This window comes from Callionymus lyra, chromosome 4, assembly GCF_982586985.1.
Source record: "Callionymus lyra chromosome 4, fCalLyr1.hap1.1, whole genome shotgun sequence".
NCBI lineage: Eukaryota > Metazoa > Chordata > Actinopteri > Syngnathiformes > Callionymidae > Callionymus > Callionymus lyra.
This window is the reverse complement of record NC_141821.1, coordinates 9,023,409-9,039,958: the sequence shown is the minus strand read 5'-3', so window position 1 is coordinate 9,039,958 and position 16,550 is coordinate 9,023,409. Positions and strand designations below refer to the sequence as shown.

At 37.0% G+C, this 16,550-nt stretch overlaps 1 protein-coding gene across 8 annotated transcripts in view; it reads left to right on the top strand.

Annotated features, from left to right (window-relative positions):
* Window positions 1-16,550, top strand: part of nrxn2b (neurexin 2b) — a 736,064-nt gene that overhangs the window by 410,765 nt on the left and 308,749 nt on the right. For all 8 annotated transcript variants that reach the window (XM_087788643.1, XM_087788642.1, XM_087788639.1 and 5 more), the window contains one exon: window positions 5,377-5,496. In XM_087788643.1, the coding sequence (XP_087644769.1) occupies window positions 5,377-5,496 (120 nt within the window). The remainder of the gene's footprint in view (window positions 1-5,376; window positions 5,497-16,550) is intronic.

Here is a 16,550-nt window from a genome sequence, read left to right as displayed (position 1 = left end):
TGAGTTTGAACTCTTATCTTTAGCATAAGAAAGATCTGATGTGTTGTTGCTCTTCCAAAAGGAAATACCAATACTTTAAAAAAGACTATGTTATTGAACCAAGGGTGGGTGTTAAAGCAGCCTGGTAGAAGCAGCAACACTTGGATTAAAAAAAAACAAAACAACAAAAAAAACTGAAAGTTCCGAAGACTTGGATCAGTGCCTCTGTCGAGTCGGCACCGCCGGCCCTCCGGGAAATCAAGTGTGTGCCGGTCGAGAGTCGGCGTGCCATTGAGACGTGGTGTCGGAGTAAGAGGTGGAGAGAGAGCAGGCAAATGCTACAACTCAAAATCTACCAATGTACTCAGGATTAACTGGCCTCATCTGTGCAGTCGAGGGGCTTCACTGGGGGCAAACATTCCAGATGAAAGTTGCTTTTTTGACACACATATTAGGGCTGGGTTGGATAGCATGGATGGATACTGAAGATGGTGAAATAAAAAATTGGGTTTAGTTTAATAATTTTACTTGACAGTTCTGATAGACGTCAGCAGGAATATTAATACGAGTCATTTTGGAAATTTTGAGAAGAAGATACGTGTTAAATTGGGGCTTGTGTGGCAGCCAATCGTAGCTCACCCACAGTAAGTGATATTATTTCAGTTTGGGAAACATGGAAACAAAAGACCGTTCTCACCACTTAGAGGCACTTTATCAACAACAAAAACAATCTTTTCCTGCTTTTTAACAGCTTTAATTCTCTTCCATATGCCATCTTGATAGCGAGTGCTCTCTTTTTCAGGCATTTTTTTTTTCATATATATTTAACTCAAAAACTACTATTAAAGCTATGTTAATAATTTGACAAGGTTAGTTTTTGGTTTGCATCTAAAAGTGATGATAAAATCAACACTTTTAGAGCAGATAAGGTGTATGTTTAAACTCAGTGAAATTAAATAATAATACATAACAATATTTATTTTCCACTAGTGAGCTGTGAATTATATTTTATCAAGTAAAATAAAAGTATTTTCTTTCTTAGGAAAGCATTTTTTCAATGTTTTGACTCTGTGTGACTCGTACTTCAACAACTATGATAAAAGTGATTAAATTGGTCACATTCACCTTACGAGTCCTGGAAAATAATAGAAATTATAGAAAGTATTAAAAGACAAAATTAAAAGCGTAGAAAGAAAAAAAAATCTAATATTGTAACAAAACATGTTTGTTTGGATTCTTGAATCATATTCTTCTTCTTAGATCTCACTCTTTTGGCAGATTTATTTTATGATAAACTCCAAATTTAGGCTTTATTTTCATCTTAATATCTTTAAAGAATGGTCAGGTTAATGTAACCCAATCGTGTCTGTCCATGAAGCTTGGAATGAGATAACTCTTGGTGTGAAATAACTATTAATCATGTGAACGACAATCAAATAAAAATGTTAAAAAATAGGACAATTTTTTTAAGATACTTTATTTTTATTCGGCTTCCTTTCGATCCTGGATGTAACACCTATGATTCAAATAAAAAATGAAATTACACTTAATTATTCCATTATTCCCAGACAAATTAATAAAAAGTCAAATCATAATGTTTATATTTACTTTCTGTAAATCCAGTACAAATCTTGTCGTTTTGCTATTGACATATTTAAAGCGATCACTGTTGACACGCTCGCTAATCTCTCAGTTCATGGATTAAGAGAGCGACGCAGCGACCAATTTAAATGTTGACCCGTGCACGGATCAGTGCGTTTCGGAGCAGCATTGTTAGGAGGTGACTGTACTCTTGAGTTCTGCGGTTCAGCAGCAGTCGGAGGTTTCTCCGGGTCGCGTCTCCCTAGACCGATGCAAGACCGCAAACTGAGTTTGATCACTGCGAGTCACTGTGTCGGAACATTAAACGTCCGCGGGTCCGGGCGAAGGACTGAAATATAGCAGGGAAATACAAGACGGACGCTGTGACTTCTCTAGTGTTTGTAAAACCAAATCAAAGAGATGAAAAAAAACAAAAAAACATTACACACATGGTTCTGCTGAGTCACCAACAGCTGTTAAATCATAGGGTTCGACAAATAATAAAGTGAAACTTCACCCAAAATCCAAACCTTACTCATTTTCTACTCACCCTGGACTCGGGAATGGGGTTATTTTCAAAGTAATGTTTTTCAGCGATATAGACACATTTTTTTGTTTATTTTAATGTAGCAACTGGAGCTAAGTTGTCTTCATCTTCGTCCAAAAAGACACTTAAAAACATCCAAATACCTCCGTACTGCTCGTCTGTAGCGTTCCTCTTGGATTGAAGCCTCTACATTAGGAAATGTTCCAGAAAAAATGGAATAATTTCAGTCCAAAAATCCAAGGCAATCGGTGTAAATCTTGCTCATACACACTGATACTTTCAATGTGTTTCAACGAGAAATTGCCTGAAGCAGGAACTAAAAGATTGGTACTTTCCGCTCAAAACAACAATAAAGTATGGATTTACCTTCGTTTTTCTGGAACAATTTCCTATGTCAAGGCTTCAATACAAGATGGACGTTACAGACGAGCAGTCTGGAGGTATTTTTGATTTTTTTTTGTCTTTTTTGACGAAGATAACTGAGCTCAAGTCGCTACATTAAAATGAACTAACATTTTTGTCTGTAACTCTAAAAAGAACAGATTACTAAAAATAATCCCAACCCGGTTGGTGCACAGAGGGATCCTGCTAAGAGAACTTTTATATCATGAAAATTCCACGTGGATGAATGAAAGCTTAAAATAACCATCTCTCAGTTGAACCCCTTAAACCCTCCCTGAACTTACAAGTACTAGAAAAAAACTTTGTGAGCCATTCAAATTCTCGATTCATGTAAATTTTTTCATTTTTTTTAATGTACCTTTAGTTATAGGTATTAATTTGCACACTATTTTTTCGCTTAGCTAAATATTGGGACGGCTTCAGCTTAAAATACATTTGATTAGAAATGTATTGATTATTATTTACTTACCCTATTATTTTCAGAGTAATCTGTAACTTTTTAGAGTTATTGACAAAAATGTTTATTCATTTTAATGTAGTGACTGGAGCTCAGTTGTCTTCGTCTTCATCTTCGTACAAAAAGACACTTAAAAACATCCAAATACATAATCAATATCAATGTCTTTTTGGACGAAGAAAAGTGAGCTCCAATCGCAATGTTAAAATAAACTTACATTTTTGTCTATAACTCTAAAAAAGAAGAGATTACTCTGAAAATAGATAAGGTTGACATGAGGGGGAGTAGAAAATGAGTTAAGTTTGAGCAGACGTTTTTTGTGTACCATCACTTAAAATTCAACAAAAGTAACAGAAAACAACACAAGATATTTTAAAATTTAGTTGATGTTTTAATTCCGTTGTTGAGATTTGATTTATTTTCTCAAAATCAAATAGTAAAGGTTTAAAAAAAAGTTGTTTTTTTTAATCCAGGTAGGTGCAGCCCAGGGATAATTTCCGGCCCCTTTAGCAGATTTAATGGAACCAGACAATGTGAAATAGAATAATATAATAATAATATATTTGAAATGTCACACTTCTGTTCATGAACTCTGGAATCTCATAACTCGTGGCATGAAATCACTGTCAGCTGCTGAATTAACCTCAGTAGAATAGGTCGGTAAAGATTTGTGTTGAACATAATCTCAATCCCATCATCATTTACATTAGCGACTAATCTTCTAGTCCTAATCTTGCACATGACACTGAGAAGCATATTGACGCCAGTCGGTCCCGGCGCCGGATTGTGTGAACGTCCGCAGAGAAATTACTACGGTGTCGCCTCTAATTGACAATTTAAATGCCATCAACCACCCGTGACCGTGAGAGGAACAACATCTCCTCCTGCCCTCACAAACTAACACACACTTCTTCTACTATTTCTTATTCACCTTCGCCATATTCTTATCTCGCGCTGAAACATGGTAATTACATAATTACCACTTTACTTTAAAAATACACTGTGTCTTGTACACTGTGCATGAAGAAAAAATGTTGTTTGGAAAGCCAATTCTCATTGAACTTGAGGTTCTGCCCAAAGCGTATTACTATTTCGGAAGGTGCTAGATTAGCCACAATAAAGTGGAACCCGTGCTGTGAGAGGCCGACCTGCAACCCCTTCACTGTTTTGTTAGTTCCACTATTAGATTAGATTTTGTGTTAATTATTTAAGCAAACAAATGTATTGTATGTTAAGTAAGTAAGTAAGTAATATTTATTTATATAGCGCTTTTCCAGACCAGGGTCACAAAGCGCTTTAACAATCAAAACAATACTCAAAAAAGTACATACTTTAAAGATCAAGATAATACTGAGAACAACACATGAGTTCCAGAAAATCAAGGGAAAGCCTGAACTAATAGAAACGTCTTAAGATGTTTCTAAAGGAGTCAGTAGATCCATCAAGCGCAAAGAGAGAGGAAGATCGTTCCAAAGCTTAGGAGCAACAGCCTGAAAAAATTTCTCTCCTCTGGTCATGAGCCGTGTGCGTGGAACCATCAGTAGATTCTGATCCACAGACCTCAGAGCCCGAGCTGGGGTGTAAGGCTGGATTGGATCAGTGATGTAAGGAGGAGCCTGACCATGAATAGATCTGAAAGTAAGAACCAGAATTTTAAAGTTGATCCTGAAGGAACTGGAAGCCAGTGAAGAGTTTTAAGGATGTTACATAATTTGTGAGATTTATAACTAACAATCAAGATTTAAGATTATTTATTGTCATTGTACAGGTTGTAAAAATGCCAACATTGTTGCTTTAAACTGATGTGAAAACCAAACTCTCCTGACTCGCATGTTTCAAATGTTGAAGTCTTCCTCTTCAAGATGCAGTAAGTCCCTCATCCTGAACATGTTTTGAACTTATTACTTCATAGAGTTCCTCTGAAATCTGGGCGAACGAGAGGTTACGAGAGCGGATTCCATTATGGTGTAATGATGGCTTCACTGCTCCTCCAGCCAGCTGTAATCACGCCCTGCTTTGTTTATACAACAAGACCCTTTGGAGGTGGAGACAGGGGATTCATGACGTGCAGTGACAAACCTTGATTTTTGACCAATCACAGCAGAGTTGGCGTGGTTATGCTAAACAAGATTTGAACTCCAGCATTTTTTAAGCTTAAGATCATTTTCTAATGTCAATATTTCAATGAAAAGAGAGTTTTGTACGAACAGACTATACAATAGAGTCACAGAACTATTTAAGACACATTAAAGCGATAAACAATTTCTTCTTTAACCTTTTAAAATCAATTTAAGACAAACTAAAACCTTGTTTTTAGAGTTCCCAAATGTAACGTCGTTCCAAAGTCTTTTTAAGGATCCCTGCAAAATATATTTACCAAAGTACTGACGCACTCTTGCCACGTTGTCAGGACCCAGCACCACCTGCACGGAGGAATCCTGCTACAATCAGGGGGTTTGTCTCCAACAGTGGGAGGGCTTCACCTGCGACTGCACCATGACGTCCTACGGAGGATCGTTCTGCAACGACCGTGAGTCCAACGCTCGTCCATTGACTCTGGCATGAATGGCTTTTGAGAGAGTGGTGCCAGCGAAGCGCCGAAACAATCGTTTGTGTTCAAGCGCTGAAAATAGCAAGTGATCACGACGCCTCCTCCGCGTCGCGCTGCCATCATTAGTCTTTCCAGCTATTTTCACTCTTCCAGTCACTAATTCGTAGCCTCTTTATCCGACAATTTGTGGAAGTCTTCAGGCTCCCAATTAGCAGTGATGGGCTTGTGTACTTTGCTGTAACATTTGTCAATGAATTTGCTGCCATGTAGCTTTTAATGGCACTTGAGGAAAACCCTCCAGAGATTTCCTTTCCACTGATCTCTCGTTTCTGCCCAAATTGAGTAAAAGTTGTTAACAGATTACTGCTGTTAACCAGGTGCCAACATGCTCTAGGTTATTGGTGGGCAATTATAATTCTTCAAGGGCCACATTAAATTCTGTGAATGTTGTTAGGGGTCGTCATGCAAAAATAAAAACGAAAAAATCCCTAAAAAAAAAAAAGGACATTCGTCATTAGGCCGTGTCATTAATTAAGCTAAATAAGCTGCAATTGTATTCTTGTATATATGAGTTTATTTCAAAACGTTTCTTCAACTAACTTAACAAAAACGTTTTGATGGATTAATATATACTCTAAAAATTAGACACAAGAAGGAGGAAAAAAGTGTAAGTAAGTGTTATTTGTAAATCTAAATGAATAATACATAGAAAATACATTTGTTAATGCATTAGAACCATTTATACATGATCATATTTTGACATTATTAGGTCCACATAAATATAGTAAAACGGCCGCACTTTGCCCAAGTCTGCTCTAGATTAACATGTGTGGCCTTGTTGTTGTAGTGGCTCATATCGGATGTTTATGTGAAGAACTCCTATTAAATTAAATTTATGCTTCAACAGTTAAGAACTATTTTTAAACATTTTGAGCCACGTTACTTTGAACAAACAACCTTAAACTGCAATTATAATGATTTTGTGACTGTAGTTTTCTTTATGTGGTCCAGGCTTAGTATCATCGATATAGTAAAAGAAAAAAACATAAATAAAATAACTCTTGCCTCTTATTTTTCATCCCTCTCTGGGGATGAGTTTTCTTCTGGAGTTTTCACTTTTAAGAAATGTCGGAAGAACAAAGCGATCCATTCTTGGCCCAAAAAAGAACAATCAACAAATTAAAAAATATCTCATTAAAATCATGTTGAAATCCATCCCCCTATACTTCCTTTACGCATGGCTTCACTTCATCAGGTTGTCATGTTAGCCGTGTAGATAAGCTAAACTAAATATGACGAGCCACAGGAAGACAAAAGACCGATTAGCCGAGTCGCCTCTGGAAACTTTCGGCGGAGAGAAGGTTGATAACGACGTTGCCGTTGTCATGACGAGCCTCGTTCATCGTTCTTCGGAAGGTGAGGATGTGGCCCGTGGCGGATTGTTCTGGTTTCAATGTTCTCGCTTGTGTAATGGATGACACGGTCCCCGCAAGGATTCATAGGCAGGTGTGTGAGTGTTTGTTGAGTGAGTGGTTTTCGAGGCCAGAATTTAACCAGCAACCCTTGACTATATTTCCAAGCAGAAGAGGTCTTCTTTGATAATCATCTGCTTCCACTTCTTTAAAACCTTTTTAATTTATCTTGTATAAACAAATTGGATGCTGGTTAGATTCCTCTCTAATGTGTTGCTCATTGGTTAAACTCTGCAGGTTGGGATACTTTTTGGTAAAACAAAGAAATGTAAATATACATATGTACAAATACATAATCATATGATGTATGCACTAGTGTTAGGACTCTTTATTATTTCATATTATTTATTTGTTCATCATATATGCTAGTATTTAATGTTTCTCAAAACTCTGTTGATTAGGATATTTTTTTCTTGTTCCAAAAGCTCAGTAAAAACTTCCACTATTTTTGAGTTCTTACTCATTTACTTGCACTTTTTTAAAAACAGTTCCAATCCATGAACCTTTGAGATACTTTGACTTTAATCTTCTCTTCAATTATGTTACAACGTTAAAAGACAATATATTTCTAAATGCATGTGATGATCGTTAAGACAACGTCAGCCCTAAAAAAAATAATGTAACCATTTACTCAACAAGTTTACATAAAATAATAATGTCAATTTGTCAGCAGTAACTCATACGAACCTACTTAAACCCAGCCAGGAGCTGCAAATGCAATTCTGAGACTACTCCACATTATGTTTAAAGTCAAAGAACTCAAGGTTTTTGCCATATATTACCCTCCAAGTCGTTTTATATAGTTGAAAAATGTTGATATGGTGACCTTATATTGAGATAAGCTAAGGAATAATCATCAATTGTCAGTATTGTAAAACAAATACAAAATATGCATGGAATGTGTTTCAGTTTGTGTAGTTAAAAACAAATTATTATTTATTCGTAAATACCGACCGGCGTCCTCTTCTCTAGTGCATAACTCTATTTATTTTCCATTGCAGACTTCATGCTGCTGTAATTATCACCGTCTGTGAATTGGACAGATATTAGTTTGTCATCAGAAAGTATTCCAGCCTCTTTTCAAAGCTAACATTGTGCATGAAATTCTGTCTCCTCGTCTGACCCTTCGGTCAGGTGAACCTTGTGTCCTCCTTTCTGAATCTGAGCGCAAAACGCTCTACTTTTCCCAGTGGCCGACTTACCACGTCTTATGTGAACACTTTTTTCAAATTGAATTGCGCATCTTTTCGCTTAAGGTAGGTTTTGATCACGAAGCTCTTTGAATTCTCTTGATCTACGTTCTTTCCTTTTCATGGATCCATCTTTCTTGGGAACATCTAAACCTGGTGGTTTATTTGAATCAAGCGATGGTAACTAGTCTTCCTATTATTGTTGATGACTTTTTTAACTCTGCCTTATTGATAACAAAGCCTCAACGTTTAGCACATTTCTGATGATTAAAAGGGTATTATCTTCTGATAAGATCTGTATAGATTAGGCAGTGATTCATACATGTTTTAATTTCTGCTTTAAAACGGTTGATCCTTGTGTCATGAAGCCATACTTTAATACGCTGATGAAAGCAAATATTGACCAAAGATTGCTTTCATGATCCGAAATTTGTCGATTTCTGATATCTGATGATGTTGACCTTATCACCATCTTTAGTCTATATAATTGTCCGATAATGTTTTAAATGCTTTTAAACCTGTTTTATTCCAGATTAAATATGAAGTTATATTCCATGGTTATTTACTTTTTTTTTAAGTCTTATCTAGTTTTATTATCTACTCTCTTTAATTAAAACTAAAAACTTTGGGGGGAGGGGGGGTGGCTATCTATATATAGATAGATATATCCACGTATATATATAGTGAAGGTTTTTTGGGGGGGGTCAGAACTGGATAAGATCAAGAGTAGGGATCAGGACCCTCAAGAAAATTGAAATGCATTCAATTTAGATGACATTTTAAAAAAACGATTTTTTTATACTGTTATAAATGAGATATTTTTCCAGAATCTTGGATTCCTTATGCCAATTGTAAGTGGTTGTAAAGGGAACATTCAACTTTTAAAAACATAATTTTAACCATGTGTAAGACACAAGGAGATAAATGAGTTTGTTTTTTCAGAATTTCAGCTTCTTTCATTTGGTGTTTATTTATGTAAACACCTGACAAAGTGATGATCTTTATTCCCCAACCACTAATTGTACAACAACAAGATTTAAACATGTTTGAGACCCCTCTATAGATGGATATCCATCCAAACTTGAAAATTTGTTTGGTGATAGGCATGTGTTTTGTCTCAAATATTGACATAAGCATTAACTTCATCATTTCCATACATATTTCAAATATAATTGATTTAAAAAGGACTGAATATAAAGTTATTTATTTGTGGTCCCTCTGTAAGATGAAGTCATTCACAACAGTTTCTTCTCCAGTTAAGCAACACTCTGTGTCATGATAACAATGGAACTTCTCTCGACTGCGTTACAAAACAAACGCTTCAAGCTGCTCACAGTGACTGAATTCATTTGTCAAGTTTTTTTGGTCACCGTGACATTTGAAACAAAGACGAGTGGGTGTCTTTGTGAGCCACTTTTGTAAGTCAACGACTCTAATACTTTCCAGGTTTTCGGTGAAAGTGCGCTGCTGTTTGCAACCCCCCCCCCGAATCCTCGACCCCATTTGCGGCACCTGTTCAGGTCCGGCCTCTGCGGACCCGTGAAAGAAAAAGTGGGCTGCCATTAAAAAAAAAAAAAAAAGAAGAAAGAAATGTCTGTTCTGACAACAGCTTTAAACAAGCCCGTGAGGATTCCTCCTCCAGTCTCTTCTCATTAGGTGAGGAAGCAGCTGTATCTCATGACAAAACACCTCACATTCAATTGTAGCTGTGGGTTGTTGCACACGTGTTAATCCACGCAGATGCATTGTGGTTTGAAAAAAAAAAAAAAGGGTTGCTTTTGTTGTGCCCGCGCTCACACGCACACCACAGAGAATTTGTTATTCAGTGGCAGCCTGCAGTGATTGACTGGTCTATTTGTCTCTGCGCAGCGTATAAGTGGGCCACTTGGTATTCTGCCTTATTCATCTGGAACCAGCTCAGACAGAGAGATATGTGCGATATGTGCAGCACCGGGGGTTTGTGCCTCTCTCTCTCTCCCCGTATGTGTGTCAAGAAGCGACGAGAGATGCTTCGTCTCTGCGGTTCGTTTTTTTTTTTTCTTTCTTTCTTAAACTGTTCAAACCGGCCTCTCCGTTTGCAAACATGCATGTGTGCGACGAATCCAGCTGCTGGTTTCTCGCTGCTGTCAGGCATACTAATCGAGAGTGTTTGCAGCCCCGCTGATTCCAATCTGCCTCCACTCCCAATCTTCTGTCTGAAGTTCTGCTTCTTCTTGTTACAATGTACACATTATCCCATTCACAACTTGGTAAAACCCTAGAATCCACCTTTTTTTTTTACCCACAAAATGATTAGATACTAATAAAAATGCTCTGATTATACACTAAAAATGTTAGTTATTAAGTAATTATACTTCTATATTTCTTACTTACGCTTCACCAAAATCACAACAAGAAATTTTCCACGTTGATATGGTGACCTATAAATATGTCCGTATTTAGGATAAGTTAAGGCAGTGTAATTATCTACATATAATATTGCCATTTTCAAGTGTCTGTGCTGTTGTAGTGACTTGGAGTGTTATCATGTCATAGTCTTCCATGTCACTAGATGGCAGCAGGTAGTGCGTTGCATTGTACGCAATCGTTTTCCAACATATCCGGCTGATGGTGTGCCTCGTGATTGTTTTTCAATGAAAACAGTGTACCTTGGCTCAAAAAGAGACAGAGATTAGGGAACCTAAAAAATCAAATATATCCAAGGTTTTAAAATATTCTTATTAAATAGTTTGTTCTTTACATAGTAGTATGTGTTGACGAATTGTCTTTGGAAATCAAATGTATAAACCCATGGAGGTCTGGATTTGGACTCGCATTAAAAATGAGGTGAAAAAATATATCCCTAAAAACAAGTCAGAACGAGGCTCGGTACCTTCCTATGCCTCGTCATGTAGCTCCTGAGGGATCTCTTCCCAGACCTGGACTAAGGCATCTGCCAACTCCAGGACAATCTTGGGTGCATCAGGTGGCGTTGTTGGATGGAGCGCGACAGGATGTCCCAGATGTGAGCAATTGGATTCAGGTCCAGGGAACAGGTGGGCCAGTCCATAGCGTCGAAGCCGAACTGCTGACGCTAGCATTGTCTTAGGAGGAACCAGCATGTGGTCTCAGGGATGAGGATTTCATCCCGTACCCGAAGGAGACCTCCTGAGGGATCAAAAAAAAGTTTTACCTTACCTTACCTTACCTTACCTTCATCTCTGTACCTAATAGTCAGTCAGGCTAGCTTTGGCGAGCACATGGAGGGCCACTGCCGGGGTGATCAGGGTGACCCTACTTTCATCTGTGAAGAGGGCACTCGTTGCAAAATCTCTAACGTTGGTGTTCTCTGGCAAATGCCAAATGGACGGCGTGGTGACTGAGCACAACCTCGACCTGTGGATGTCAGGTCCTCATGCCACCAATTTAAAAGTGAACCAAAAGAATGCGAGGCAGCATAGGAACTGAAAAGTGGTCTGTGGGCACCACCTGAGTAAGCACTTTTGGTAATTGCCTATAATTTCTGTCAGTTGTCTATTGAATTTGCACAACAGCCTGTGAAGTGGATTGTCAATCAGTCTTTCTTCCTAAGTGGACAGTGTGATTTCACAGAAGTTTAAGTAACTTTGGAGTAACTTTGTGTTGTGTAAATGTACCCTTTTTTTCTCAGCAATATTTATATATACTAGCTAAAGTACCTGGTGTAGCCCAGTGATTTTTACTATACACAAAACCTGAATTAATATTTCAATGAAAAGACAATGTAATTAAACTTGGAATATTTAATAGTTCATCCTTAAAAGGTTGCTAGCGTAATTTTTTTCGGGTAACTTTTGTAGAAATATATTTTTTTCATATAAATACATCTAGGGTCTCTACAAGAAACACAAAAAATATGAATTTTCTGATATAATATGAAATATCCTCAATATCTAAACACACAAAACACATTCAAGGAAGATAGTTAATGGAGCACGACATAATGGGATGTACTTCCGTGAAATTATATAAATATACGATTTCTAAAATTGCAACAATGATCTTTTCGTCTATTTTTATTCATCATTTTTCCAACAAATCAACGTATATGCTGATGATAATACAATACACTCTTCACTGTTAAAGCTCGGTCTAACCGATAGTTTCCACTCGGGGTTGAGCACAACTTGAATCTTTCAATCTTTCCCTCAAAAAAAGGAACTTAAACCTCCGAAGCTCGAGCTCTTCATCCCTGTCCTTGAATCCACAGGTGATAATTTACTTGGAGCATCACAACACGTGGGCAGATGAGAAAAGGATAATCAAAGATGGCGAGAGGTCCCGGTGGGCGAAATAGCTTCACGATTCCTGCCTCTCTGTGTTTGTCATATGCCGGCGTTGGATGTAATGTTGTTTGTCAGGCCTCTTGTTGCGATGAAGGTCACACAGCTGAGATTTGGAAAGACTCAAGAGGGGACTTAGCGAGTCGTCGGGTTCTCATTCGCCCTTTGCAAACATAAAATAGGAATTGCAAAACAGTGCTGGGACCAAATATTGATCTTGATCTGACACTTGCTGGCTACATTATCTATTGATGGGATAAATCTATTAATGAGTCAAATAACTTCTGTGTTTTGTTAGAAGATTAGGATTTAATTTCCTGATCTATTATCTGATAACGTCTGGTTTAGTCAGGAGAGGCTCTTAAGATGTTTTCAAACTAGAATAGATCATTTAGAACTTCTTATTATTCAAGAACAAGTGTAAAAGCGTCATTGAAACCTCTTTTTTAGGAAGTATTTTCTCACATTTGCAGACAAATGTAAGGCTTTCTTTCAACTTTAGGTTAAATTCAACTTTTTGTGAAGTTTAGAATTTGGACTTGATTGTCTTTGGTCACAAATATTAAGCATCTTCAGCAACTAAAGTACCATCTTAAAGTTGGAATAGTTGTCTTTGTTGAGTCAATCAATCGATGTGAAGTCAAAAAGACAAAGTATTACTTTGTTTTCTCCAGATGTTGAAGGATTCATTGATCTTGTCTTGGATCCTAATTTACAATTATTATTATTCATTATTATTTTTTTATTATTCTTGATACAAATATTAGAAAAAGCACAAGTTTTCTCCTTGTGCTCGACATCCAACAAAAAAAAGTTATAAAAAAAAAAAACAGAAGCTGCCACTATCTTTCAATTCCCAGCCAGAGTGAGGCATAAAAGGACAGGGGAAGGAGAGCAAGAGTGAAACATGAAATAGTGTTTGGCCATGCAAAAGCAAATTCAACTCTCCTGAAAGAGGACAGTGTTAAACCTTTTGCACTTCACAAGTCGCCATGACGCCAAGAGCTCGGCAGGGATTGTTTGACGATGGAAACTTTTCTGTGAGATTCTTGGGGCTTGAAAGTAATAGTCAAGACTGACTCTATGCTGGGAAAATGGTTCCTCTCGCTGTATTATAAAGTTAAGATCAATGCCTTAGAACAACCTTCAGATGTTTTAACCTCCGTATTAAAAAATAATAGAATGAATGAATGGATATTTCACAGAGACCAGAGGTAGAGATAAGAATTCCTGGGATGGGGGGAAATGAGTGATGGTGATTCCCCCAATTAGGCTTTGGTGATGAACGAGACAATCTATTACAAGAACTTTGTTCAGTAGCATTTTTAGATCCTGAGGTACAGCGACGGACTTACTCATGAATTCTGTGAATCAAAAAATCTGTCTGGTCTGCTTGCCACCAAATGGTGTATGAAAGTAACTACAATTCCCAGCATTACCAAGTGATTCATATACATTTGAAAACCAAATTGCCTAAAAAAAACTATGAAGAGAGAGGAGGAGGAAAAAGGTAGTTTAGGTAGATTACGGGCGTTACGGTTGACAAAACTAGGATTGGCGATACACTGGTCTCGCTATATGTTTCAATTCAATATTTTCAGCTCACGATACAATTCGATAAAATATATGTAGCTCAAGATACAATATATATATAGATATATATATCTATATATATATAGATAGATAGATAGATAGATATACAGTGGGTACGGAGAGTAATAAGACCCCATTGTTTCATTGCAGCCATTCATTTATTCCCTCATTAATGTACACTCAGCCCATTTTGACAGAAAAAAAAACAACTGAAATATATACAAATTTATTAAAAAAGGAAAACTGAAAAATCTCATGGTCATAAGTATTCAGGCCCTTAGCTCAGTATTGAGTAGAAGCACCTTTTTGAGCGAGTACAGCCGTGAGTCTTCTTGGGATGCAACAAGTTTTTCGAAAGTGGTCTGATTACTTTTCGTACCTACTGTATCCAGTATTGTGAAAGAAATATATAAGTGCATTGAGGGGGTTCTTCTATTTTATACATGACTTAGTCAGGAGAGATGTTGTTACTCTACCATTTATTTTCCTGATATCATTCGGGGATTCTGCTGCAAATCAAACTAGATTGTGTCTCTTTGATTTCATATTCAGACTTTTTTTTACCCTGTGAATTTGACCTCATAGGCTCATTTCATTATTTTTCGTAAAAAAAAAGAAAGTAATGCACCAAGCATATGTGCAGGTACACAGGGTCAAAAATGATTTGGGAAAAAAGGAGTGTCATTCATCATCTTGGTAACCTGGCGGAGAACTCTTTGGCTGGAAGAACGTACTCAAGAATAACAAGACACACTTTAAACTTTCCAAAAGAAAACCTGTCTAATGGTGTGATAACTTCTCCGGCACGGCAGCCACTCACTTCTTAATTCAGGTCTAAAAAAAAAAAAAACACAGAAAAAAGGAATTTCCGTTTCCTCTTGATGAGTCTTGTGTGGAACCAGAGCGAAGCCTCTGCTGCTTGGCTTTAATTAAAGATCGGATGAGCTTTTAAACCGCAATGTGCATTAAAGGACAATTAATGGGGCTTTGTAATTGCTTTGAGACCACTCCAGCCGCTTGCAAACATTATCAAAAGCCTTCCGCTGTAGTCTCCGACCAGAACAAAAAGAGTGGGAGGGAAAACATGGAGTGAAAAAGAAATAAGGAATAGAAAAACTGGGTAATGATATTATTTCTCAGAGGCACTTGTGAATTCCTTTGTTGACGATGTAAAAAGCAACGTCACACAATGTGACTTGTGGCAATATTTGGAATCTGTTTTGGAGTCGTGCTCATCCGTTTCCACACACTTAAAAATGAGATTCAGATCTCAGATGCAGCAACTTTAAATCCTACGTCTTCTTTGTGTTATTATTCCTTGATCTGATGAATATAAAACAAGTCACAAAATTGTGATTTGTTAATTATTTGCTAGTTGACTTCCTCACAAAAATTCACTTAAGAAAGTCATCTTACATGTCACCGCTGAGAGGAAATCTAATTGTTCAGTCCTCTTAATGACTGTAATAACCACGGTTGTGTGAAGTGTTGCATCATCAGCGTAGACCAGAGATCAAGATAAGCGCTCTGTCATCTGTGAAAGATGAAGTCAAGATGCTGTTTTGTCATGTTGGCTGGTTCCCAATATTTGGAGTTCTCTCGCCACATGGAAGGAGATTAGACGGAGAAACTGAGAACCAGGTTGAGGGATTACAACTCCAACACCGACCAGGAAACGTCTCGTTAGTCAGACCTTGAGAATGATGCCAGAAGAATCCGGGTGTTCATGGCAGAAATATGCAGTCTGGTTGCTTGAGCGGTTTCTGAAGGATTTCCTTTTAGCTGCGAATGTAGAAACTTCAATCTACAAATTTGCCTTGTGGTCCGATAACAAAAAAAACAAAACATAATCACAATCAGAAACATTTATCACCATAATGTGTAGAATCACACAAAATATACATTTTTGTGGTGGTACAAACACACAAAATAAGCAACAGGAACCACAACTAATCAACCTTTATATCAGGATTGTTAGAGCTTTTGAAGCCATTTCCCTGAAAACAAAAAATTAAATTTTAAACAAATAAATAAGTTTGTTATTGTTTTAAGGCAGAGTCTCAAGTGATGAAGGAGAATTAATATACTGTATATAGTTAATGCTAAAATAAACTTTTTACCATAAATATAAATAAAAACTTTTATTTTCTGGTTGTGCTTTTGATTCACTAAATTAACAGCTTATTTTCCAGCTCCTAAATATAAATATGGTTTAAAAACAACGGTTCATAGTTTTCTAGAAACATTTTTAGCTGTTTATATATATTTCTTTCTGTGTATTGTCATTTCCAGCTATCCTTGTTAGTTCTCAAATGTTTTTTTTAACTAGCACATAAATAGTCATACTAGTTATATTGTAACTTTTTTAACCATCTTCAGACGGACCTTCACATCCAAAACGTGTTTAATAAGTGGTTAAGCAAGTGTTTTGAACTCTTTGAATGGGTTTAACGCTCATTCTTACATGGACATGTCAA